The 25,013-nt window shown below is 56.3% G+C and overlaps 2 protein-coding genes across 4 annotated transcripts; one reads left to right on the plus strand and one right to left on the minus strand.

The window, feature by feature from the left end:
• The first annotated feature begins 2,815 nt into the window (after nucleotides 1-2,815).
• ANTKMT (adenine nucleotide translocase lysine methyltransferase) lies at nucleotides 2,816-5,523 on the plus strand. The gene is made up of 5 exons (XM_085075137.1): nucleotides 2,816-3,004; nucleotides 3,076-3,180; nucleotides 3,802-3,942; nucleotides 4,443-4,493; nucleotides 5,032-5,523. The coding sequence occupies exons 1-5, from the start codon at nucleotides 2,822-2,824 to the stop codon at nucleotides 5,212-5,214; spliced, it is 663 nt and encodes a 220-aa protein (XP_084931263.1). The 5' UTR covers nucleotides 2,816-2,821; the 3' UTR covers nucleotides 5,215-5,523.
• On the minus strand, nucleotides 5,459-20,536 carry CCDC78 (coiled-coil domain containing 78). Of its 3 annotated transcripts, XM_085075135.1 has the most exons (16): nucleotides 20,438-20,536; nucleotides 20,062-20,190; nucleotides 19,813-19,899; nucleotides 19,411-19,590; nucleotides 15,449-15,592; nucleotides 15,316-15,366; nucleotides 14,581-14,669; nucleotides 13,790-13,868; nucleotides 13,230-13,355; nucleotides 12,264-12,475; nucleotides 11,535-11,706; nucleotides 10,560-10,603; nucleotides 8,849-8,915; nucleotides 7,437-7,537; nucleotides 6,317-6,447; nucleotides 5,459-6,175 (listed from the first exon to the last, which is right to left on the minus strand). In XM_085075135.1, the coding sequence occupies exons 1-15, from the start codon at nucleotides 20,468-20,470 to the stop codon at nucleotides 6,357-6,359; spliced, it is 1,605 nt and encodes a 534-aa protein (XP_084931261.1). In that variant the 5' UTR covers nucleotides 20,471-20,536; the 3' UTR covers nucleotides 5,459-6,175; nucleotides 6,317-6,356. The 3 variants fall into 3 exon arrangements, with proteins under 3 accessions (XP_084931261.1, XP_084931260.1, XP_084931262.1); XM_085075134.1 differs by having other exon boundaries at nucleotides 5,459-6,447; XM_085075136.1 differs by lacking the exon at nucleotides 7,437-7,537 and having other exon boundaries at nucleotides 5,459-6,447.
• Between the last annotated feature and the right edge of the window lie 4,477 nt (nucleotides 20,537-25,013).

The following is a 25,013-nucleotide window of genomic DNA, read 5'->3' on the forward strand; positions in this document are numbered from 1 at the left end:
CCCAGCACATAGCGACAAATTCCTGGCGGTCAGGGCTGCTTTGCAGCCGCCGCGGCCCCGGCGGGGGAAGCTGCCCTGGAAAGAGGAGGATTAAAAGCTCTTTGGCTCCAATGACACATCGCAACTGGTCCCCTCGCACGGCCACCTGCTCGTCCCGGCGCTCCGAGATGCTGCGGACACCCCGGGGCTGGGGCAGGAGGGGATCGGCCACCCCCCTGCTAAATCCCGGGGGCCCAGAGAGGAGGGCTCAGCCCTGCCTGGGAATTGCTTCCTTAATTAATTTGCTCTGCAGCACCACGGGGGCCCTTGGGCTGCTCCAGGGACCGACTCATCCCAGCGGACCATCCTCCTCCTCCTCCTCCTCCTTCTCCTCTGCAGCCCCCTGGCCCCCCTGTTCCCTCAGCTCCGATTTCCCTGGATTTTCTGCTTTAACCAGCTCCACCTGCCAGCAAGAAAAATCAGAAACCGGAAAATCAGGGTGATCCCCATGACCCCTGATTTGGCCCCGCTGGGCCCATTGGGGGGGCTGGGGAGGGAACAGCCCTGCGATGTATTTGGGGGCAACTTCACCTCCCCGTAGGAGCCCCATTGCAGCTTCAGGGAATGTGATTAATGGGGTCTGGTTGTTGTTAAGTGCTCTGTGCTGCGTTTGGGGGTAGCACACGTACATGGCTGGTGTGCATCCCCATCCCACCTGGTTCCCACACATCAGGCTGAGGTGGGAGCAGAACACATGCTGCCTTTGGCAGCTCCACTCCTGGCTCCTCAGCAAAGAGGGGCTCAGGGGGCTGCTGCCAGGCCTGTGCTGGCTCCAACACTGAGGAGGTGGCAATCCCACTCCCCAGTTCTGCTTCCCTGATCCCCAAAGCCATTCCCAGGATGGGGTGGGTTCTCTCCTCCACCGGCAATGGCCCCAGGGACACCGAGGTGTGTGACGAGGCTGGTGGACATGGAGTGCCACCAGACCCCCCAGGCTCTCAGAGGACACCTCAGTAAGGTGCTGGAGGGGGAAATCCTGTAAATTACTGACCCGCAGGCCAAGGGGAGAGCAGGGGGAGGTGACAGCAGTGACATCCCCAGTGACATGTGGCCGCACTGGCAGGGGGCTGCAGCCCTTTGTACCCCTCATTGAACAAGTGTTGTTCCCGCGTTTGGGGTGGTTTGTGGGGGTCACTAATTGGGGGTGGGCAGGAGCTGCGGGGTCTGGCTGCTCCCCCACATCCCAACGTCTGGAATTTTCCCACAGCCGCTGCTGCCTCACAGCAGGAAAGCTCCGGGTGAGGCAGCACAACCCCAACAGCCCCACACGGGTGTGCACAGCCCTCAATGAGAGTGCACAGCCACAGCCACACAGAAAGTGTGCACAGACCCCAACAGCCCCATGCACAGCTATGCACAGCTGGTCTCAAGTGCACTCCACCATGCACAACCACATGCACGACTGTGCACAATCACTCACAGCTTCACCTGTGCCTGTCCCTGCACAGCCACATGCAGCTGCACACAACTGTGCACAGCCATGCACAGCTCTGCACAGCTGCACACACACACCTGCAGTCACTCACAGCCTCACACAACTGTGCTCACCCACACACAGCTGTGCACAACACACACAACTATTCAGAAGCGCACACAACCATGCTCATTGTCCACACCCATTCACCACGACTCACAGCTTCACACATCCGTGTTTACACACCTGTGCAGAACTGCACTCGAGCAAAACCAGCTCTGCACACAAACACAGAGCTGTGCACACACGGAGCTGAGCACACACAGAGCTGAGCACACACAGAGCTGAGCACACAGAGCTGAGCACACACGGAGCTGAGCACACACGGAGCTGAGCACACACAGAGCTGAGCACACAGAGCTGAGCACACACGGAGCTGAGCACACACGGAGCTGAGCACACACAGAGCTGTGCACACACAGAGCTGTGCACACACAGAGCTGTGCACACACAGAGTTGTACACTGAGAAAGGAGTAGTCAAATAGAAAACCCAAATCTATTTGCACTTCAACCATTCTTGTTTCTTTGAGCTTTTAGCCCTTCCACCAGCATGGCACCCGTCAGTTCTGGCCTCGTGGATTCCCTTAATCTTATCAAGATAAAAGAGGGCAAAAGGAATCCTTTTGCCATTGAGCACAAGAAATCGCTAGTAATATTAATGACTTATGAGAAGTAATTTCTATAACCACTCCTATCTTGGGGAATGTAATGAAGATTCATGAATTTTACCTATAACACTGTGTCTTTGGGGTACTGAGGTGTGTGTGTGTCTGGTGGAAACAATTCCTCACACATCCGGTGCACTGAATAAAGCAAATACCCACTTCTCCGACTTGGTCTCTGAAGTGTCTCTGAGCTCGATTGGGGCGAATCAACACACACAGAGCTGAGCACACAGAGAGCTATGCACACACACACACAGCTGAGCGCGCACACACACACACAGAGCTGTGCACACACACAGAGCTGTGATCACACACACACACACACACACAGAGCTGTGCACACACACACAAACCCGCACAGCTGTACTGCCCTGACCCCCCCGTGTCCCCCACCGGCGCTGCCGCCGCTCCAGCCCCGCACAGGCAGCCCCGGGGGCAGGGGCAGCGCGGATCCTCCGGAGCCGTGTCCCTGCAGTGCCACAGCCGTGTCCCCCGTGCCAGAGCCATGCCCCCCGTCCCCAGAACCCTGTCCCCCGCGCCGGCCCCGTGTCCCCTCCCGTGTCCCCTCCCGTGTCCCCCCGCGGCCCGGAGCCGCTGCCGGCGGAAGGCCCCCGGCCGAGCTGCCCTCCCCTTCCGGCGGCCATGGAGCCGTGCTGGGAGCCGGGCGAGCCGGGCGAGCCGGGGGAGCCGGGCTGGGCTCGGCCCGGGGCCGCGCTGGGCGGCCGGGGGCTGCTGGCGGTGGCCGTGGCCAGCGGGGTGGCCGCGTGGGCCACTTGGGCCGTGCTGCTGATGCCCGGCTTCCGCCGCGTCCCGCTGCGCCTGCAGGTAGCCCGCAGCCCCACCCCCCGAGCCCGAGGCGCCCGGGCCGCCCGAGGCTCACCCCGCTGTGCCCGCAGGTGCCATACCAGCCCGCCAGCCCCCGGCAAGTGGCCAACGCGCTGGCGCTGCTGCGGGGCCGCGCCGGCAAGACCGTGGATCTGGGGTCCGGAGATGGACGCCTCGTAAGGGCTGGGCTCGGGGTTTGGGCTGTCCAGGGTGGGCGAAGGGCAGGGGGAGGGTGGATGGGAGACCCCCACCCAACTGCTGCCCGGCTTCTGCCTGTGGTTCTGGGTGGTCCTCCTGGCTACGGTCTGGGGCCATCCCAGGGGGTCCCAGAGGCTCGTAGCACAGCTAGATGGTCCTAGAGAGCTCCAGGTGGTTCTAGATAGTCCTAGGTGGTCTTAGGTGTCCCTAGACGTTCCTAGGCAGTCCTCGATAGTCCTAAATGGTGCTAGGTGGTCCTAGGTGACACTGCATGGTTCTAGGCAGTTCTGAACAGCTCCAGGTGGTTCGAGGTGGTCTTAGGCAGTCCTAGGTGGTCCAGGGTGGTTCTAGATGGCCATATGGGGACCAAGGTGGCTCTAGATAGTCATAGGTGATCTTTGACAGCCCTAAAAGACACCTCATGCAGGGACCAGGGTGGAAATGAGTGCTCTGGGTGGTGCTGAGCATCGAGGTCTCCCTGCCTGTGAGGCAGCAGGACAGGGTGAGTGGAGCTGGGCAACAGCCCCTGCCCACCCAAATCCTTCCCAGCCTCAACGCTGGGATCGTTGGAGTTTCAGCTCTCCTGCTCTCCTCCCCAGGTGCTCGAGGCTTACAAGCAGGGGCTGAGGCCAGCTCTGGGCTATGAGCTCAACCCCTGGCTGCTGTGTCTGGCCAACTACCGTGCCTGGAAGGCTGGGTACCATGGGAAGGTCTCCTTCCTGAAGAAAGATCTGTGGAAGGTAACAGCATCCCAAGGGTCTGGATGTGCTCAGGGCAAGGCCAGGGCTCAGTCTCCTTCTCTAGGCTGACATTACTGATTGCTGCTTGCTCCTTCCCCATCCTACACTGCTTCTGGGAGTGGAAAACCATCCCCCTTTCCAGGGGAATTCCAGCCAGGGCAGCCCATGGCCAGTTCTGCTGCTTGGAGCAGCTCTCAGGAGAGCTCTGGGTGCTGCTGGCATGGTCACCTGCAGAGATGAGCTTCTCAGGTTAACATAAGGTACCTGCAGCCTGACCAGACAGAATCCCCCAGGGAATGTGGGTTCTGGGATGCTGCTGGAGGCAGGTGTTTTCCAAGAGGTGCTGCTTTCACACCCACACTTCCCTATCCCATGTGTGTTGGGGTATCCTTGCTCCCTCCAGGGTTCTGGAGATCACCTGCATTTGGAAACTCAGATTGTTCACCCTGTTCTCCCTCTGCCTGTTGCTTCTTTCATTCCCCTTTTCCTTCTCTTCCAAGGTGAACCTCTCCGACTGCCACAACGTGATTGTGTTCCTGGCGCCCAGCGTGGTGAGTCAATCCCTCATGCCCTGAGTTGTTCCAGGCCAGCTCAGGGAGGGTTTTCTTGGAAAAGAGAGGGGATCTGGCATGGAATAAGGCCAAGTGGGCAGCACTGTGACTGAGTGGTTTGGTGTTACACAACACATGGATTTATAAAATCATGGAATTGTTAAGGTTGGAAAATTCCTCTGAGATCACTGAGCCCAACCATTTCCCCAGCACTGCCAAGGCCACCACCAACCCATGTCCCCAAGTGCCACAGCACTGCCCTGAGCAGCTGTGCCAGGGCCTGACCACGCTTTCTGTGAAGAAACGTTCCCAATATCCAATGTAAACCGCCCCTGGCACAACTTGTGGCCATTTCTTCTTGTCCTGTTGCTCATTCCTTGCTCCAAGTCCCAGCCTTATACAGGGCCAGTGCCAGCCCTGTGCCTTGAACGGTCCTTGGTTGATGCCCCAGAAGCTGCCTTGTGGCCCTTGGTGGCACTGCCATTCTGTGACTGTGTTCTAAGGCCACCTGGCTCTGGCTGTGCTTCTCTCTCCCCAGAAACCTCCCTTGGCCACCAAGCTCCTGGCAGAACTGCCTGACGACGCCCGGGTGGTGGCTGGACGCTTCCCCTTCCCCTTCTGGACCCCCAGCAGCACCCTGGGGCAGGGGCTGGAGCAGGTCTGGGCCTATGACATGAAGGAGGTGCGGCGAGAAGTGCAGGGCAGTGCCCAGGGAAGCTGAGTCTGACCCCTCCTCATTAAGCCTGGTCTAACCCCAGCCTCGTTAAGCCTGGCATTAAGGGTCAGAGCCTCTCCAGCCCTTGGCTCAGCTCAGGACAGCAGTGCTTGGCCACGATTTGTCCTGGGGACTTGCAGAGTGGTAATCCCTTGTTTTTCCAAAAAGTTTGAGTGAAGCAAGGGAGGAGAAAATCAGACCTGGAAACCCTGGGGTTAACGCAGGATTTAAGGGATAAAGCTCCAGTGCCTCTTTCTGTACGATTGCTACTTTATTTCTATTTAATTTTTGAAAATAAAGTTTCGGTTGACTGTTCCTCTGAGATTTTTCTTTGTCTTTGAGCTGCTGGATGGTCCTGGAGTTGGAGCAGCTGCTGCTCCTGGACTTGGGCATTGCTCAGCCATCCTTTCCAGCTCTCTTCCGTGAAGGATCAGTTTGGCCCTGCTTGTCTATACAGTGTTCCATTTTGCCCTCAAACACAGAGGAAAATAAGGTTTTCCCACCATGAAGTCATAGAATCATGGAATGGTTAAGGTTGGAATGGACTTAAAGCCTGTCTCATCCCAACCCCCTGCCATGGGCAGGGACGTGTTCCACTAGCCCAAGCCCTGTCCAGCCTGGCCTTGAACTCTTCCAGGGATCCAGGGGCAGCCACAGCTGCTCTGGACACTCTGTGCCAGTGCCTCAGCACCCTCTCAGTAAAAGCAGCTCATCCCTTTGTCCAGCCCCAGAAGCAATCCTGGCCTGAGCCAGCCTGGGCTCTGTCTCACAGGAGCTGCAGGGGGAGCAAGGCAGGAGCAGCCCTTGGTCCAGGTCCAGGTTCAGGTCCAGGTCTCATCCAGGAGAAATGTCACTGCAGGATCAGGAACCTGTCCCTGCAGCCTGGCAATGAAGAGCTGCCTGGGAGCCTGACCCCATGTCTGAGGTGTGCTTGGGGAAGAGCAGAATTCCTGCACCTGGCAGATGGCTGGGGACAGACGAGACACAGTTGTCTTGTCTCATTTTAGTCCTGTGAATTTGAGACCAGGAACACCAGCGTGGTTTCCCTCGCTGCTCCCAGCTCCCAGACTGGGGAGGATGCTTGCCTGGCAGCCCATGAAACACAGACCTCCTCCCTTGGAATCCTGCTGTTCCCAAGGTCAGGGCTGTTACAGCTTGTGGCTGGCAGTCCTGGCACTGGGCACTCGGGGCACCTCGCTGCCCTCAGCACTCCTCAGCCGGAGGATCTCCTGCTGGTACCTGCAGTGGAAGTGGCACTGTCACTGCCCAGCTACTCAAAGTCCCCAGGCCAAGCCAGGAGCAGAGCCTGGCACGTAGATCCCACAGCCTTTCCCAAGGAAAAGGTGTTGATGGGCTCTGCCAGGTAAGGGCAGAGCCTGGCCTGAGCTCACTGCTGAGCTGACCAGGGAGTCACAGCAGCAGGTGGGTCATGCTCTGACAGACCTGCCCTGCTTGGCCTCCCCTTTCCCTGCCCTTCCCAGCTGTTCTCCCTGCTCCAGGGCAGGATGGGCCAGGGAGAGGGGAACATAGAGCAGGGGCTGCTGGGAGGACTTAGATTAGAACCTGTGAAAAAAACCCCTAAAGGTATTAAGCTTTAAATCAGGCTTTAGATATTAGGTTCCTGTAAAGATTCCAGGAAAACCTCAGAGCCCCTTCCAGTGCCTAAAGGGGCTCCAGCAGAGCAGGAGAGGGACTTTGGACAATGGCATAAAGTGACAGGACAAGGGGGGATGGCTTCCCATTGCCCAAGGGCAGGGTTGGGTGGGATATTGGGAAGAAATTGTTCCCTGGGAGGGTGGTGAGGCCCTAGCACAGGTTGCCCAGAGCAGCTGTGGCTGCCCCTGGATCCCTGGAAACGTTCCAGGCCAGGTTGGACAGGGCTTGGAGCAACCTGGGCTAGTGGAAGGTGTCCCTGGCCATGGTGGGGAGTGGAACTGGATGAACTTTTATGTCCCTTCCAACCCAACCCACTCCAGGATTCTATGATTCCTCCCAAGGATGGGTGAGCACACAGGGAAGGACATGTGTGGCAGGGCATGTCTGTCCTGCTGCCCTGTGGGACAGGAGGTGGTGGCGGCTGCCAGCACAGCTGGAGGAGCAGTGGGACATGAGCTGTGCTGGCAGCACTGGGACAGGATCAGCAGTGGGCACAGAGCTGTCACTGGCACCAAGCCTCACAGGTGAGGCAGGAGCAGCAAGCAGAGCAGGAGGAGCATCCCCCATCTCACCTGGCAAGGTGCTGATCTATGTACTCCTGCAGCTCTGACACCTGCTCCTCTGCCACCACAGCCCGAGTCAGCAGCTGGCTTCTCTCCTGCTCCAGGTCCTCCTGGAGGGGCAAGAAACCATGGAGAAAACACGGAGGAAATGGAGATCTGTGAGATGGGGGTGGTGTTGCACAGCCCCTCTGTGCTTGGTGAGTCCAACCATCTGAGCACTTCCCCATCACTCTGGCCTCTCAGCCACCACATCTCCCTTCTTTTGGCCAGAGAGATACACCCAGTGCAGGTGTTCAGCATTCCAGCCCCAGGGATTGGTGGAGCACTTCCTTATGTCGCTGTGGACAGGGAAAGGCACAGCATGCACCCAGCATGTCCTTGCACCCAGCAGAAAGCAGACTGGGAAGCTGATGGAGATTCAGCCTAGACTTGAACCAGGTGGAATAGAATCATAGAATCATGGAATTGTGTAGGTTGGAAAAGCCCACTAGGATAATCAAGTCCAGGTGTTAACCTGGCACTGCCAAGGCCACCACTAGCCCGTGTCACCAAGCGCCACACCCACTTGGCTTTTAAATCTTTTCAGAGATGGCAGTTTCACCACTGCCCTGGGCAGCTGTGCCAGGGCCTGACCAGCCTTGTAGTGAAGAAATTTTCCCAATATCCAATATAAACCTCCCCTGGCACAACCTGAGGCCATTTCCTCTCCTCCTGTCCCTTGTTCCCTAGGAGCAAAGCCTGACCCCCCAGCTGCCCCCTCCTGTCAGGGAGCTGTGGAGAGACACAAGATTCCCCTGAGCCTCCTTTTCTCCAGGCTGAACTCCTTTCCCAGCTCCCACAGCTGCTCCTGGTGCTCCAGCTCCTTCCCCAACTCCAGCCCCTCAATGTCTTTCCTGTCATGATGGGCCCAAAACTGCCCCCAGGACTGGAGGTGTCCCAGCAGTGCCAGCACAGAGGGACAATCAGCCCCAGTTTGTCACAGAGATACTGAAAGGTTGTTCTAAAACATGGGCAGGAGTGATAAGGGGCTGCTCTCCTTCCTGCAGCAGCAGGGACAGCAGAGCCTCGAGACATCACCAGCTGGGAGCTGCCAGCATCACTTGGTGGGCTGAGGCCAAAGCCACGGCGAGGCTCCATGGAAAAGGATCCCCAGGGAATGGGCACAGCCTGAGGCTGCCAGAGCTCCAGGAGCATTTGGACAATGCTCTCAGGGATGCACAGGGTGGGATTGTTGAGGAATGTGCAAGTCCAGGAGTTGGACTGGTGATCCTTGGGAGTCCCTTCCCACTCAGGATATTGTGTGGCTCTATGGAATTTTCCCTCCTGCAGCCTGGAGCAGCCCCAGGGCAGATGCTGAGGCAGCACATCTTTGCTGGGTGAGGGATAAGCTTGGACTCCAATGGGCTGTTCCAGACCTTTACCTGGGTGTTGTGTGTGAATTCCCGGAGCTGCTTCCTGACCTCTGCCCAGCCCTTCTCCTCCAGCTGCCTGTGACAGAAGAGCTCATTTGGATCATGCCCAGACATCAAACCCAGCCCCTCCACAGGTCACACAGCTCCACAGAGCTCCTGCTCATGCCACCATGATCCCCAGCACTCGAATCTTTCCTTTCTCAATGCCCAAACTTCCTCAGGGCCTGTGGCACCATCCCTGTGCCCGGGGAGTCACAGCCCTTCTGCCAACCTGGGGCTCCCCACCCACAGCCTGGGGCTGTTCCAAATCACATCAAAGCAGAGAGTCCTGATCCTGACACTGCGGGGCTGGATTTGATGGGAACAGGGAGCCATCAATGCCAAAGGCTGGCACTTTCCCTGTTTGGAGCAGGGAGCCGTCCATTCTGATCAGTGAGCACGAGAGGTGAGCTGTCTGCACAGCCCGGCGTGGGAAAGCCCTTCCCACCCCATCCCAGCCTCCGGGAGGAAAATACAGGTCACATCTGATGCTCGGGGAATTTGGGCTGTGTGAAGGAGGCAGGAATGCATTGTGCTCCCAGCGAGTTCCCTCCTCTGGCTGCAGCTTCCCAGCCCGGGGAGATCCCGGCTGGGCTTTCGTGGGAGCAAGGGGAGAAGGGAACAATAAACGGGGAATGGGTGCAGCTGGTAAAGCCCCACAGCATGGGGGTGGAAGGAGCTGCTCTCTAAGCTCCCTCCCACCCCAAACAGTTCTCTGATAAAGGCAAGAAGCAGCGGGAACTGGAGCTGAAGTGCTGCGGCAACCCCAGGATTCCTGTTCTAGCTGGAGGAACAAGGTAATAGCACGGACTAACCCATCACTATTTGAAGTGTGTGGGGTCTCTTGGCAGTTAAAAAACCCCAAACAACACAATGCACCACTGAAATTCAGGCTGTGGACTTTCCATGCCTTGCTCCTGTGGTGTCTGCCCAAATTACTGCATTTACTCACGGACCACTGCTATTTTCAGTGTGGAAAACGTGGCAGAGGCTGGTTAAGGCTCAAGCTTGTGCCTGAGACATCCCTCTAGAGCCCAGGGGCTCTGGCACTGACCCCCTCCTCAGCACTGGCATCCAGCTAATGGAATATTTGACATGTTTTCTAGGTGACCACATCTTTTAAAAGGCTGAAAAACCCCAGCTCAGGTTTCTCCTGCTCTTTGTTCAACCCCTCCACAGCTATAGCTGGTTGGACTTTAGCAGGATAATGGAGCAGGGGGAAGAGATCCATCAAAACTTAGCAATTCCAGGGCTTGTTGAGAAGCCAGGGAGGCATCAGCATGGTGGCACTGAAGGGTTCCAGCCCAGCTCCTCCACTGGGGAAGAGGAAAACCAGGACCATCCCAAACTGGTGGTGTCCCACAGGCCTTTCGCAGGTTGTGACCCACCAAAGCACTTGGGCATATGCTTAACTTTGGGTTTTAAAGAGGTCAGTGGGGCTAAAAACATGATTAAATCAAATATGTGCTTAAGAGCTTTCTTGGATCAAGGCCCAGTGACCATCTCTGCTCTGGCAGGAAGTGCTGTGTGAGGGGACAGCTGCCTCTTCTTCCTGGAGCAGACCCCAGCAGCTCCCTTCCCCTGTTTACTGCTGCCTCCAACCAGGCAACAAATACCCCACAATCCACACATTAATGAGAATTTGGAAGGACTGATATCCCGAGAAACAAACAGCACTTACTGCTCCGGAGGCACTGGAAAGGCAGAAGCTTCCTGCAGGCTTTTCTGGGGGCAAAGGAAGAACAGCACTCCTGAGAACATGAACCCATTGCAATCCCAGATCCTGCCACTTCCAGAGAAATCATGTCATGGAGCAGGATAAGTTGGAAGGGACCTTAAAGATTATTCCATTCCACCCCTGCCATGGGCAGGGACACCTTCCACTGTCCCAGGCTACTCCAAACCCCATCCAGCCTGGCCTTGAACACTTCCAGGGATCCAGGGGCAGCTACAGCTTCTCTGGGCACCCTGTGCCAGGGCCTCCCAACCTTCACAGGGAGGAATTCATTCCTTGCTTACATCCAGTCTAACTCTCTTTTAGTTTAAATCCATTCCCATTGTCCTATCACTATCTGCCCTGGTAAAAAGACATTCTCCCTCTTTTCTGTAAGGCCCCTTGGAGGTGGCACAAGGTATCCCAGTTCCCACAGCCACCAGGGCCATGGCAAGGAAATGGTGTGCAGTAGGATCTGAAGGTTTTAGATCTCCCATTCTCTGAATTTTTAAATAAATGCAACCTGTACAAATCAAGAGACACATCTGCCCAGTGGGAGAACATTTTTCTGTCTCTGGAAGTGTCCAAGGCCAGGTCGGACAGGGCTTGGAACAACCTGGGCTAGTGGAAGGTGTTCCTGCCCATGGCAGGGGGTGGAACAAGATGAGCTTAAAGGCCCCTTCCCACCCAAACCTTTCCATGATTCTTGATTCTGTGACTGTTATATTCCCTACCTGTGCCACAGTCACAGCTAACCCTCAGGGAGAGGGTGGATGTGGCACTTGGGGACATGGGTCAGTGGTGGCCTTGGCAGTGCTGGGGGAATGGTTGGACTGGATGAGCTGAGAGGGCTTTTCCAACCCAACCAATACTATAAATGCCTAAGGAAGGGGCTGAATCCATGGCTTAGGAAGCTCTTCCCACCAACCCACAGTTCCCCACCTTCTGCAGTTCCTGGAGCTGCCTCTCCAGCTTTGCCTTTTCCTCCCGCAGCCGGTTCAGCTCCCGGGAGCTGTTTGTCAGCAGCTCTGGGTCTGTGATGGAGAAGTGGAGCTCAGCAGGCCCACAGTCCATGGCAGTGCTCCCCAGGGAGCGGATCTGCTCCCGCTGCAGCCTGCAACAAGCCACAGGGTCAGTCCCTGCTCGCTCTCTTGGGAACACTGAGCAGTTCTGCTGCTCCTGGATGTGCCACTCACTGGGACCTGCTGCTTCTGCAAAGGACAAGTGGGAGAGCCCCGCAGCATGAGATTGCTGGGAGAGTTTCTGAGGGGAGCTTGTCCTAGAGCTATTTGTGGCTTCTGTACCACAAGTATTTCTGCTGCTTCCCACAGCCCAAGCTGCTGAGAGAGCTGAGAGCACTGCAGGGACGGGCTGGGAGGTGGAGCTATTTGTGGTACCTCTGCATTTCCACACCATCCACTGTGGGATCAATCTCTCACCCTGCATTTTAAGTGGGAGGAACATATGTGCAAAGCAGCTCCATGGGGTCCAGAGCACCCTGATGTGCAGCTGGAGGCAGCGTGATCCTGGATTGCTGGGAGCAGGGAGATAAATGTGCATTCCAGATCCTCTGCTCCACCTGGGAGCTGTGTTTGCCTCCTCCTAGGGCAGGGGATGGGTGCTATGGGGCTTTTCCACTTGGTCCTGAGGGAAGAGGTGGCTGAGATTTACCCATAGGCAATCAGGAGGTTCTCATGCTTCTTGGCCAAGTCCTTCATGCGTTTCTTGTATCCTCGTGCTGCCCGAGCCAGCTGCTCTTCCCGGGACTTGTAGGAAGCACGGATATCCCTGAGCATGCTGTCCACAAAGTGCTTCATGGCAGCCTGGCCAGCTGGGGCTTTGCTGTGTCCTGTCACCTCGCTGGCTTTGCTGTCCATGTAGTTCTGTAAATGTACAGGGAGGGGAATCCACAGGGAATGGCTTCCCAGAGGGTAGGGTTGGTTGGGATATTGGGAAGGAATTGTTCCCTGTGAGGGTGGGGAGGCCCTGGCACAGGGTGCCCAGAGAAGCTGTGGCTGCCCCTGGATCCCTGCAAGTGTCCAAGGTCAGGTTGGATGGGACTTGGAGCAACCTGGGCTAGTGGAAGGTGTCCCTGCCCATGGCAGGGGGTGGAATGAGATAAGTTTTAAGGTCCCTTCCAACCCAACCATTCCATGATTCTATGCCAGCCCCACTCTGCACCCAGATTTCCTGTATGGCCATGCAAAATGATTGTGGGTTTCTGCTGGGCCTTTTCTTTGTCAGGTTAAAAGAATTTTAAAAACCCTTTCTTTATTTATTTACTCTAATTTATCATTTGCAGCCTACAAGAAGGGAGTGCCAGTATGGAGAGACCTGAGGGAATGGCTGGAGCTGTATCAGGGCAGAGTCAGGCTGGAAATCAGGGAAAGGTTCTTCCCCCAGAGGGTGATCAGGCACTGCCCAGGCTCCCCAGGGAATGAGCACAGCCTGAGGCTGCCAGAGCTCCAGGAGTGTTTGGACAATGCTCTCAGCAATGCACAGCGTGGGATTGTTGGGGTGTCTGTGCAGGGCTGGGAGTTGGACTGATGATCCTGGTGGGTCCTTTCCAGCTCAGGATATTCCATGGTTCCATGACAGCTCCCCAGGCCAGGAGAGCCCCAGGCTGGGGTTACTCACAGCCACATCCCTGATGTACTGAGCCAGCCGGGTACGATATTCCTCGTTCAGCTCCTTCAGCCGGAGCTGCAGCCGGGAGTTCTCTGCCTCCACCTCCTGGAGCTGGTTCTGGGACATGAGCAGCACCTGGCACAGCAAAAAAAAACCTGCTGCCCAGGTCTTCTGGCCAAGGAGGGGGAGCTGAGAAGCTCCAGAAGAACTGGGGGACTTAATTTCCAGATATTTGGCTTCACTAGACCTGGGAAGGTCCTGGATTTTCAGAGGAACCCACTGGAAATGTTTATAATCTCTATTCCCTGCTACCTTCTGTCATTTGCCACCCCCCACCCCGGTGATTCCACCAACTCTTTCTGGAAACCAGTGAACAAAATTCCTCCCACCGCCTTTGCAAGCAGCACTTCCACCACGTGCAGGAGGAAACTGCACGGGGAGAACCTTGGTGTGACAAACTCCCTGGAGAGGGAGAGGTGCTGGAGCACCTGGATTCAAGGCATCCCAGGCCTGCCAGCTCAGGAGGAGCACATGGCAGCCAGAGGAGGTGGAGGGAAGCCCATCCTCACCGCTGATTGCTCCACCAGCCTGTGCCTGCTGTCCCCAATCGCTCCCTTCGCCTCCTGCAGCTCCTTCCCCAGCGCCAGCCTGCACACACAGGAAGAAGCTGGGTTTGTTTAAAGCCCCAAAACGTCTGCCCCTGGATCCCTGGAAGCGCCCAAGGCCAGGCTGGACAGCGCTTGGAGCAACGTGGGATAGTGGGAGGTGTCCCTGCTCATGGCAGGGGTGGAACGAGATCCCTTCCAACCCAAACCATTCTGGGATTCTCCATAGCTCCAACACCGCCAGCTTTGGGAAGAAAATCACTTTGGAAGGACAGAAATCTCCCAGAAGCAGCTGCCATCACCCAAATGTGTGTCAACCAATGCCACAAAGGCTCCCCCCACCAAAGGTGAACACCCTCCACAGTTCAGAGGGTCTAGTCCTGCAGAAACCCTGCTGGGGCAGCCTTTCCTGAGACATCAACCCCATCCCAAGGTGATGGAAAATCCACTGTAGGGGTAAGGGCTGGGCTGGATTCATCTCTGGGCTGTCACACATTTGCTGTGTGTCACAGAGGGTGGATTTTCGAGGTGTCCCTAAACACCACCAACTTTATGCCGCGAGCTGACTCTCTGAAGAGCCTTGAAAACATCAGGTTTTCCTTCCAGGCCTCATTTCTTCCAAGGGTGGATCATCATTCCTTCCCTGTACCCCCCAAAGGCAGGCTGCCTCCTCTCCTGCTCCCATGGATCAAACCCAGCTGCAAACAGTCCCATAAATGCCTGGCCAAGCAGAGGGATGTGCCCCCAACACTCACACTCGCTCCTCCAGCTTCTGCTGCTGCTCATTGTGGGTTTTCTTCAGTTTCTCAAGCTCCACTTTTATGTGATCCTGGTTTCCAAGCAACTGAGGGACAAACAAAGAGGAAGATGAGGCAGAAGACTGAGTGAAGAGAGGACAAACCTCAAGCTGAGCACTTGTCCAGCTGAGCAGTGGCATGCTGGGGGAAGGACTGGTTTAACTGGGAGCAACTGGTGCCCTCTAGCACGGCAGGAGTGGTGTGTGATGTGCACCCAGGGCACGTGGAGGTGCACACGTGTCGCTCTCCCCAGGGAAATGCTCACGTTGAGAGGCAGATTCCCAGCAGGAGCTGGTGGCGGAGCCCAAGCTGGTTTCGCAGGGGCTGCAGATGGGGAGGAGGCAGGGACCATCTCTGTGCTCTCAGTTTTGGGTGCTTCATCACCCCCAGCTTTCTCAAGTGTGAGAAAGAAGGGAAAAAAGTGTCCTCTGCGCTTCTAAACCCCTGCCTGTGTTCCCCGTGATGGAGCATGGACCAAGAGAATCACCTCTGCCCTCCCTCAGCTCTGCCTGCACCTCTGGAGTTATTCCCATCTCATTTTGTAACTGTGGAGTTTATAAAAAGACTTTCAAATGAATCAGGGCATCAGCTGATCCATGGAACTCAAGTTAGCACCAGGAGGTGCCAGCCACAGTTGGAATCAATCCCCCCTCCGCTTCCCGAGGATCCAGCAGCAGACCCCCACACACTCACGTTTCTCTCCAGCTCCTGCTGCTTGTGTTCAGAGGCAGCAGCGTCTTCTGGCTGCTTTGGGGAGACACAGAAGAAGGGAGCTGTTAGACCCCTGCTCTCCAAGGGGCTGGTGGAAAGGCAGGGAGTCCCTTACCTTCCCCCTCCTAGCAGAGCGAGGATGTCCTGCTGCTCTCCCTCTTCCCAGCTCGGGGGAGGATTTCTGGGCCGAGCCTGAGGGGTTGATGCTCTCTTTGGCCAGGCTGAGCAGCTTTTGGGTCAGCTCCTCATTCCTCATGACCTGCCAGGTCAAACAACAGTGAAAGAGCTCCTGAAATCCCTCTTAGGTCAGCACATCCCTGCTGCTCCTGGTGTGTACTCCAGGCACGCACCTTCTCCCCTCCCCAAATCAAGTTTTTAGTTCTGTCTCATATGTCCAAAGATAACAGTGATTTTCTGGTTCTCTTGGAAGTGCATTGCTAGCCAGCAGGGTTATTCCCATGGAACTTTATCCCTCTGCACGACTTGCTCTCACACTCAAGCCCAGGTCCCAGTGCCAGCCCTGGGCACAGCTCTGCCACCACCTCTCCCAGCCTCCAGCTCCCTCCTCACCCCAGACCTGCACCTTCCATACAGCTTCCCGACACTTCAGGAACATCTTTCCCCGTGAAACAACTTTGAACAATGCTGGGCTCAACAACACTAGATGGGCCAGGTCGCCATCCATCCATCCATCCATCCATCCATCCATCCATCCATCCATCCATCCATCCATCCATCCCTGAATCCCTCCAGGATGACATAATCCCAGTTCGGTTGGAATGCATCCCCCCAGCAGCAGGCAGCCCACAGCCCCGTGTAGGCAGCGAGATTCAAAGCTGTGCTGGTGTGAAGTGACACATTTCCAAAAGATAAAGAGGATCTGAATGAGAAAAGCTCTGTTACAGGTGATCTGGAAGGAACACTGGGGGAATTCATGTCTCCCAGGAGGGTTTCTGTGTAGATAACAAAGCTTTGATGGGGTTTATGACTGGGGACAAGCTTGAGTAATTGTTACCATGGCAGTGAATCGGGAGGATGGGAGGCAGAGGTCATCTGAGTCATCCGTGGAGAGAATAGCTTATCAAAAGATAGCACAGGGTGGGCTGGGGGAGAGCGAGGAGAAAGGAGGCTGACAAAGAGGTGAGATATACAGCTGTGAAACCTGACAGCTCCGCAGAGACAGCCGCTTGTTCCCCGGCCTGCAGCCATCCATCTGCAGCTGTCAGCCCCGACAATTTGATCACAGGGGTCACAAGGACCGGTTTAGCCAAAAAAAGAGAGGCAGTCCTCCGTTTGAGTTGGGCTTCGCTGCCTTTCCTGATCTCCCGAGCCTGGCGTGGCTCCAGGGAAAACCCCAGCGTGGAACCCAGAGCGCGTTCGGGTCTCTCCGAGGCTGCCGCCGCAGCCGGCGAGAGCCTGCGGGACAAAAGGAGAAGGAAACGGAGAGCGGGGAGAGGTCAGAGCCTCGAAAAGGAAGAATTTACAGCGAGTCAGAACACAGGCACCGAGTGCCTGCCTGGCATCTCCCGCGAGGCGCTTCCCAAAGGCTGGGCAAGGCCGATTCCTGCGGCCGGGACAGACCCAGGCGATGTGTGAATCCCGCGGACAATGGGAGCCGCGACAATTCAGAGGCTCCGACTGTTCCCGGACAAGGGGCCGTGAATGAGCTCGCCGAGCTGCTCCTGCGCCAAGCAGCCATGACAACATATTGGCAAGGTCACAAGTAGCACTTGTAATTGGGAATGTGTAAAAGGTTCATTGTCTCCCCAGAAGAGCGCCGGGGAAGGGGAGGGGGCAGAACCGCAGGCTGCTTTTCCCGTTTCCTTTGGGAAAGTCCGCACTGGGAAAATAATGAGCAAGAGGCCCATGTCGCGACAAGTCCCGGCCTGCCAAGTCGGAGCCTCCCTGGCTTCAGGCAGGGATTTTTGGGAGTCAGAGCCAAGGAACTGGGGTAAACTCCTCGGCATATGGAGGACATCCAAGGAATTCACCTCTGGCTTCTGGACCCACTTCTTGGAGCAGCACGGTCTAGGGGAAGCTGTCCCATGGCAGGGGGTGGAATGAAATGGGCTTTAAAGTCCCTTCCAACCCAAAGCATTCCGTGATTCTGTGGTTCTTCAGGGTGCTATCTGGGCACAAAACTGAATCCACGTGCTTTCACTCTCTGAAACATTCCAGGATCCACGTGAAAACGGTGTTATTACCACTAACCTGCTAAACCCATCATTTAGAGATGTCATCTGCCTGAAAATCCAATTTTTGACAAACATATTGCACCCCCTTGGGGACAAGAAGCAGCTGAGAGTGCTGATGGCTGAACTATTTCTCCCTGAGCCTGGCAGAGCTGGGAGCAGAGCTTCCCACTGCCTCGTGCTCCAGAGGGATCACAGGGTGGGATCAGCCCCCCGCAAGAGCTGAGTCTGCCTCCTCGTAAGAAATTCCCATTTCTCAGCTCCTGGGAGACAAATGATCTCTCCACAAGGGTCACTAACTCCCGGGATGAGCATTATCCTGTCTCCTGCTCTGCCACAGACCATCCAGGCACGCTGGACCAAACCAGCATTCCTGCTTCACATCTTCCCACCACAGCTCGGCGTGGAAAACCAGGTCACTGAGCTGAAGCAGCTAAACTATCTGCTGGGGGAGGGAGGGAGGCAGGAGGGTGTCAGTCATTCCATCCAATTCAAAAAGGAGGAGAAGCGGGAGGGGGGAGAGGGAGGGGACAGAGGAAAGGCTATTGAAGTAGCCAAAGAAACACACAAATCTGCGTCCAAAAGCCTCTGGTTAATCATTGCTGAGCTAGCAGTCAGCGGGAAGGTGCCAATCTTTCGGGGAGCTTTGAGCAAATTTCAAGAAATTTGCTTGAATTCGGAGTTTTTTATAAACTTGTGGACCTGCAAGCTGCCAGGCCCCTTCCCGCCGCCGCCCGAAATGAGAGCGGCTCCAATCCGTTCACGTGCAGCCTGCGCAAGCCAAGCAGAAAAAAGGGAAACAAAGCGCGCTGGCAGCGCGGAGGGACAGCTCCGGGCAGCCCCGCCGTGACCTCCGGGCACCGCCGAGGGGCCGCCGGGGAGCGGGAGGGCTCTGCCCGCGGGGTGCCGAGAGCAGCGGGTCAGCGTGGGCACAGCTCTGTCCCCAGCTCTATTCCCAGCTCTGTCCCCGGCTCTGTCCCCGGCTCTGTCCCCGGCTCTGCTCTGCCCAGCTCTGTCCCCGCTGCGAGGGCAGGTCTCGGGTGCCCCGGGAGAAGGGATTTTTTACATCAAATCCCTGGAGACAATCCCTTGGCCAGGCTGTGCATTGCCACAGCTCAGAGGCTGGACATGTCCCCTCCCCCGTGTGTGCTGGGACCCCAAAATCCCCTGTGCTGGGCTGAGCCCCAGCGTGGGCAGCAGGAGAGGGGAGATTCTGCCCCTCAGGTGAGACCCTGCAGAGCTGCCCCAGCCCTGGGGAACAGCAGCAGAAGGATGTGGAGCTGCTGGGGCCAGGCCAGAGAAAGCCATGGAGATGCTCTGCAGGCTGGAGCTCCTCTGCTCTGGAGCCAGCCTGGGAGAGCTGGGGGTGTTCAGCTCAGGGAGACCTTAAACCTCTTCCAGTGCCTAAAGGGGCTGCAGGAGAGCTGGAGAGGGTCTTGGGACAAGGGTTGGAGGGAGAGGGAGAATGGCTTCCCACTGCCATAGGGCAGGGATGGATGGGATATTGAGAAGGAATTGTTCCCTGTGAGGGTGGGCAGGCCCTGGCACAGGGTGTCCAGAGAAGCTGTGGCTGCCCCTGGATCCCTGGAAGTGTCCAAGGCCAGGTTGGACAGGGTTTGGAGCAACCTGGGCTAGTGGAAGGTGTCCCTGCCCATGGCAGGGGTTGGAACTGGATGGTTTTTGTGGACTTGGTGGCCTTTAAGAGGTTTCTTCAACAAGAACCACTGTACAACTGTATGAAAAGCCTCCCTGGACCTGAGCTGTGACAGATGCACAACCCAAAGCCAACCAAGGTACCTGCACAGCAGGGAAATGTGAGGTGGGGCTGGGAACTCTGGGATGAACCCTGGGATGAGCTCTGGATGAACTCTGCAGCCTCTCTCACCTCCTGGTCCAGCTCGTTGCCAAGGGCCACGTAATTGCTTTTCAGGATGATGAACTCCTTGGCCAGCTCCTCCCGGCTGCTCTCCAGGGCACGCAGGCGCTCCCGCAGGAAATCTCTCTCCCCCGTGACCCTGGCACTGCACAGCTCCAGCTCCTGCACTCGGCTCTCCAGGGCCTGGATCTGCACGGGGAAGGCAGCAGGGTTAGGTGTGGCACAGAACAGCAGCAAGCACAGGGAAAGGATTTCATGGCAATTCCATGGGATCTGGGGTGTTGGGGGGAATTCAGCTCCAGCTAAAGCCAGGAGAAGATGCCAAGCAAAGTAAAGGTGGATGTTAGGAGCTGCAGAGCTGGATGAAGGCACTGGCAGGGCTGAACTTGGCTATTCCAAGTTTGTGGATACCATATTTTTCAGTTCGAAGTTCTCCGTCTCGTAACGCTCCTTCATTTTGTTGGTCTCGATCTGGAGATCCACGAGGTCTTTGGAAATCTGGGAGAGAGAAAGGACCTAATCAAGGCCATGGATGGGTTCTGAGGCCAGTGTGATGTTTGAGCACAACACTCCCCTCTAGAAGGAGGAATTTCCCCCCAGATTTTCCACTGGCCTCACATGGCTTCAGAATTCAGTTCTCTCCAACTTCCAAAGTTTTACCTTCAGTTTTTCCTCTTCATTGAGGACCATCCTGGCTGGGAAATTCATCTTGGAGCCAGGCAGCTTCCCCATCTCCTCCTGTGGGTCTCCAAGCTGGTGCATCCCCTCATTCCTGTCCTGCAGCTGCACCTGGAGGCACAGAGCAGCTCCAGCTGAGCTCTTCTCTCTCCCTGCGACTCGCCCACCTCTGCTCCTGCAAGAGCTCAGCATTTCCAGCTTTTTAGAACCTGAACAGACCCAAATAGGCTTTCCATCTGCCATTTCCCCCCTTGTAATTAGGATTTCCTTGGCAGAGTGCTGGTTCCATGACCCAGGAAGGCCCTGCAGACCTTCATACCTGTATTTTTGGTCAGCAAGATGCTGTCAGAGTACTCACATTCTCATTCTCTTCAACAATTCCAAGATCCATGTGCTCAGAGGCTGGGATCTCTGCACTGTGTTGGGCAGGCAGCAACTGAGAAACCAAGGAAAGATCCAAGGATTTCTAAGGAACTTCTCCCTGGAGGTCCACCACTGTTGCTACCAACTTTGGTTGCCAGAGGGTGTGACTTCCACCTCGATTTTAAGGTGGATCCAAATCTTACAGCCACCCTGGGAGCTGTTAGAGGGAAAGCAATGGCATTTCCTGGGAGGTTTCTGTATTTCCAAGTCAGCCCACAGCAGATATGGAGCAAGCAGCCCAGGAACATCCCCAGTGCCCAATACGGACAGTGAGGACATAACAGGCTCTGTTAAGGACCATTCCCAAACCTGGCTGTAGGGATGGCCTCCATCTCTAGTGCAGGGGTGTTCCAGTGCTTCAGGGGGCTGACAAGAAAGAGGGAGAGGGACTTTTACATGGGCAGATGGTGGTAGGGAAAAGGGGAAGATTTTAAAGTACCAGAGGAGAAATTTAGGGAATAGAAGGCAGGAATACATGGGATATTGGGAAGGAATTGTTCCCTGGGAGGGTGGGCAGGCCCTGGCACAGGGTGCCCAGAGAAGCTGTGGCTGCCCCTGGATCCCTGCAAGTGTCCAAAGCCAGGTTGGATGGGGTTTGGAGCAATGTGGGACAGTGGAAGGTGTCCCTGCCCATGGCACAGGGTGGAATGGGATGGGATTTAAGGTCCCTTCCCATCCAAACCATTCCATGATTCCATGATTCTTAGATCTAATTAACCCATTAATTAACCCACTAACCCAACCATCTGTTCCAAGATCATCCAGTAGTATCTAATTTTCTTCCAGGCAACTTCATCTGGGTCTCTGCAGTCCTTGAACCTCCCAAGTCAATGAGCTGCCCAAAATGTCCCAGGACCTCTGAGTTCTGACCAGGCTAAAGCTGGTGCCACAGAAGACCTTTCCCAGTTTATCCCTTCACACCAGAGATGCTGTGTGGAAAAATAAAAGGTTTAAAGCAAAACATGCACTGAAACAAGCCCAGATTATCCCAGACAGTGCTAAATCTGGGTTGTGCTGGTCTGTGTGCTGCTGCTGGCTCCAAACTGGGACCAGCCACGCTGGAATGGGACAAATCCCAAAGCCAGAAGTACATGAGGAGCCTCCAAGATCAGAGCAGGGGTAACAGGGAGTGCAGGGCATGGTGGATAAGGCTGGAAAACCTGGAACAGGGGTAAAACCAGATGGACTAGGAGACCTTTAAAGATCCCTTCCAACTCAAACTCTTCCATGATTTTAAAATGAATTCCAGCTCTTAATCTCCTCATTTCAGGCTTATTATTGCTGCTATTTCTGTAGAGTGGGTGAGTTTAGGTAAGAATCTGTCTCCCACAGAAGAAAAGCTTTGACAATATAATGTTCAAAAAAGCCCAGAGCTCTGAATAACTCCTTAGGATGTGTCAGAGCTCAGGGGTGAGAGGGAGAGGGGCCATCCTGGCAGAAGCTCCATGACAAGCAGAGCTCCTCACCTGTTCCAGGCTGCTGGAGAAGACCCCAGAGCCCCTCGATGAAGGTCCACAGAAGCCAGAGCCAGGGGCTGAGCATTTTGGGGGCCTCGGGGGAAGGAGAAGCGAGCAAACCATGCAATTACGGCTTGTTTTTCTGCAAAAAGAACTTAACAGACCTGAAGTAATTTTATTAAGGTAATGAAAGTGTTGATGAGAATTCACAGTCTCTTCACACCCAGCGCGGAGCCGAATTCACACCCTGCCCACGGCGCCGGGGGCTCAGGAGCCTCGGAGGAGCTGAGCTGCTGCTCGGAGGGGTCTCAGCCCCACATGGAGACCCCAGGGATGGGCATCTCCACCCCACACCCCGGGGTGCTGTCCCGGACCCCGAGACCCCGACTGGGAGGGAAAGAGCCCCACCCATCACAGGGTGCTCCCCGAGCCGCAGAGAGCCCCTTGCACCCGGCAGAGGACAATTAACATATGCAAATCCAGCATTATTTATGCAAACGCATCTTTGCCGTACGGGCACCAGGAATGACAGTGACCACTTTCCCCACGGTATGGGAATAGGAAGCCAATTCCGTCATGCCCAACACCCCAAATGGCAAATTCGGGCTGAGAAATGCAGTTTTGCGGTGTCACTGCACTTCATCACCATTCCGGACTAAACCAAACAACTTCACTAAATCCAAATCCCAGCTCTGTACGGAGGGTCCTTCCCTCTTCTTGTCAGGAACACCTTAAGCGCAGCTGGAAGAGATGAATCCCAAGTGCACAGGAGCTCCAGGGGAAGCTCTGGAGCGCGCAGCCACCGGGCAGACCCTGCTGCTTGCTGTCACCTGTGCCCCAGCCCTGCCAGCCCTTGGCCAGGTCACACCCCACGCTGTGCCCTCCAGGGGACCCCGAGCGGAGCAGGGGGAGCAGCCGCCGCCCCCTCGGGAGCTCTGCGCAGGGCAGGCGCAGCGATAGAGCAGCGACTGGCTCCATCTGGCTTCCAGCGCCAGCAAAGGGAATCTGCGTCCTGCTCCCGGATCCGACAAATCCCCTCTGGGATGCCAGTGGAGCACCCTGGCACTCGGGATGCCCGAGCCTCGCTGCCCTGGGGTGGGGAATGCTCTGAGCACTCGGCTCCAGCCTCCCACCGATCCTCCCAACACATTTTCTCTCCACATCCAAACTCAATCCATCCTCTTCCACTTTCAAACCCTCACCCTCTCTCCTGTCTTGAGGAAAAGCTTCTGTCACTTTTCCAAGCCCTCAGGCTTCCACAAGGTCTTCTCCAGGCTGGACAGTCCCAGTTCTCCCAGCCTGGAGAAAGGAGAGGAGGAAGGAGCTGCAGAACCTCTCCCAGCTCCCCCACAAAGATCAGGAAAGGTCCTTCCCTGACCATTTCCATGGTCCCCCCTGGATCTGCTCTGACCCACCCAGCTCTGCCCTGTGCTGTGATCCCAGGGGTGGATGTTTGTGTGCTCCGGGGTAGTGAGGGCGAGAATCATCTCCCTGCCCTACTGAGCACCCCTCCAGTGATGCAGCCCAGGAGCTGCTGGCTCTGTGGGCTGCCAGCACCCACTGTCACCCCATGTCCCAATTGTCAGCCCCCCAGCACCTCCAGGGGCTTCCCGGCAGGGTTGGAAGGAGGGTTGGGATGGGGCAGGCTGGGAGACCCTGGCAGCAGGGGAGGGGAGTCCTGGCCTTGAGATCCTGGGCAGGAGGAAGGAGTGTTGTCCCTGTGCCACACTGCCACCCCACCCCGAGGACCAGGCACCCCAAGGACCCCAAGGACCCCAAGGACCTCAAGGACCCCAAGGACCTCAAGGACCCCAAGGACCCCAAGGGCCAGGCTGTTCCACCCATCCAGCAGCAGTAGGAAGCCCATGCCAGGTCCAGAGAGCTGACGTGGGACATGAAAATACCATTTCCCTCCCCCTGCCCACCCTGGCACTGTCATCACGATGGGTTAGGCAAGGTGGCTGCTTCCCTTCCCTGTTCACTCCCCAATCCAGTTTCATTCTGACAGCCACTGCTCTCCTGCCATTCCCTGTCTCCATCACCTCCAAATCCCCACTTCCAGGGTCCCCTCTTTTCCCCACACCTCAGTGTTTGGGAATTTTCCTGTCTGTGCCTCCAGCAATGGCCCTGGCCACCCTGAGTCATGCTTTGGGGATGTTGTCACCTCTCCCAGTCCAACCAGTCCAGCCAGGCTGGTGCTGGAGATGTGTTTTCTCATGGTCACGTGGGCCACCAGGGCAGTAGTTGGCATCCCTGGGAACTGTCCCACATCAGGCACCTTCCCCAGCTTCCCACAGGAGCCTCTGCAGCCATGGCAGGGCAGGAGGTGACACTCAGAGATGCCCTTGGGGACTTTTGCCAGCAGCTGCCACCACTCCCAGGTCCCCATCTCCAGTAATAGGACCAGGATGACACGAAATGTGGGTGGGCAGTGAGCACCAGGCAAAGCCCCACTCCTGGGTCCTGGTCCCTGCTGGTGTCCCCAGGAGAGTGGCACAAGCTCTGGGGTGCTGGTGTCACCCCTCCAGGCTCTCTTGGGCATGTTTTTTGGTCCAGAACGAGAAGCAGGAGTACTGGTTGCCCTGGAAACACGAGATGCTCTCCTCCAGACAGGGACAATATTTGGGAAGATTTGCTAAAAATACTCCCTAACTCGGCTCCACACATGTAATCTCCCTGCTCCCCTCAGCGCTCAGCCTGGGTGGGTGCTGTCCCTGCTGGTGTCCAGAGTGTCCCTGGTCACTCACCCTGGGTGGGTGGAGATGGACCAGGGATGTCCTGGGATCCCACAGCACATGTGGCCCAGCACTGTCCCCTCTCCAGTTCAGCCAGCCCAGGGACAGCTGCTGGCATGTCCCACCCAAAGGGACTGGGAAGCTCCCTGGGGAGGGACATGCAGGCACAGGAGAGCTGCTGGGGAAGGTAAATGTTTCCTTAGAGTTTAAATAGGTTTAAAAACTACGTTTTTATGATTTTGCTGCTTTTCCTAATACCATTACAGCCTTCTCCATGGCAACCAGGGGAGGGGCTCAGACTTTGGTCCTGGCCGGGGAG

Source organism: Lichenostomus cassidix, chromosome 14 (genome assembly GCF_008360975.1).
Source record: "Lichenostomus cassidix isolate B80296 chromosome 14, HeHo_3.0, whole genome shotgun sequence".
Classification (NCBI taxonomy): domain Eukaryota; kingdom Metazoa; phylum Chordata; class Aves; order Passeriformes; family Meliphagidae; genus Lichenostomus; species Lichenostomus cassidix.

What these genes read in the sequence shown, in the direction of transcription:
- ANTKMT (XM_085075137.1), top strand. Translation starts at nt 2,822, where the DNA reads ATGGAGCCGTGCTGGGAGCCGGGCGAGCCGGGCGAGCCGGGGGAGCCG. An exon ending in GGTCCGGAGATGGACGCCTC is followed by an intron (nt 3,181 to 3,801) that starts GTAAGGGCTGGG and finishes TCTCCTCCCCAG; the next exon opens with GTGCTCGAGGCTTACAAGCA. An exon ending in TGTTCCTGGCGCCCAGCGTG is followed by an intron (nt 4,494 to 5,031) that starts GTGAGTCAATCC and finishes CTCTCTCCCCAG; the next exon opens with AAACCTCCCTTGGCCACCAA.
- CCDC78 (XM_085075135.1), bottom strand. Translation starts at nt 20,470, where the DNA reads ATGGATCTTGGAATTGTTGAAGAGAATGAGAAT. An exon ending in ACTTCGAACTGAAAAATATG is followed by an intron (nt 19,591 to 19,812) that starts GTATCCACAAAC and finishes TTCCCCGTGCAG; the next exon opens with ATCCAGGCCCTGGAGAGCCG. An exon ending in ATAGATCAGCACCTTGCCAG is followed by an intron (nt 6,448 to 7,436) that starts GTGAGATGGGGG and finishes CTTCCACTGCAG; the next exon opens with GTACCAGCAGGAGATCCTCC.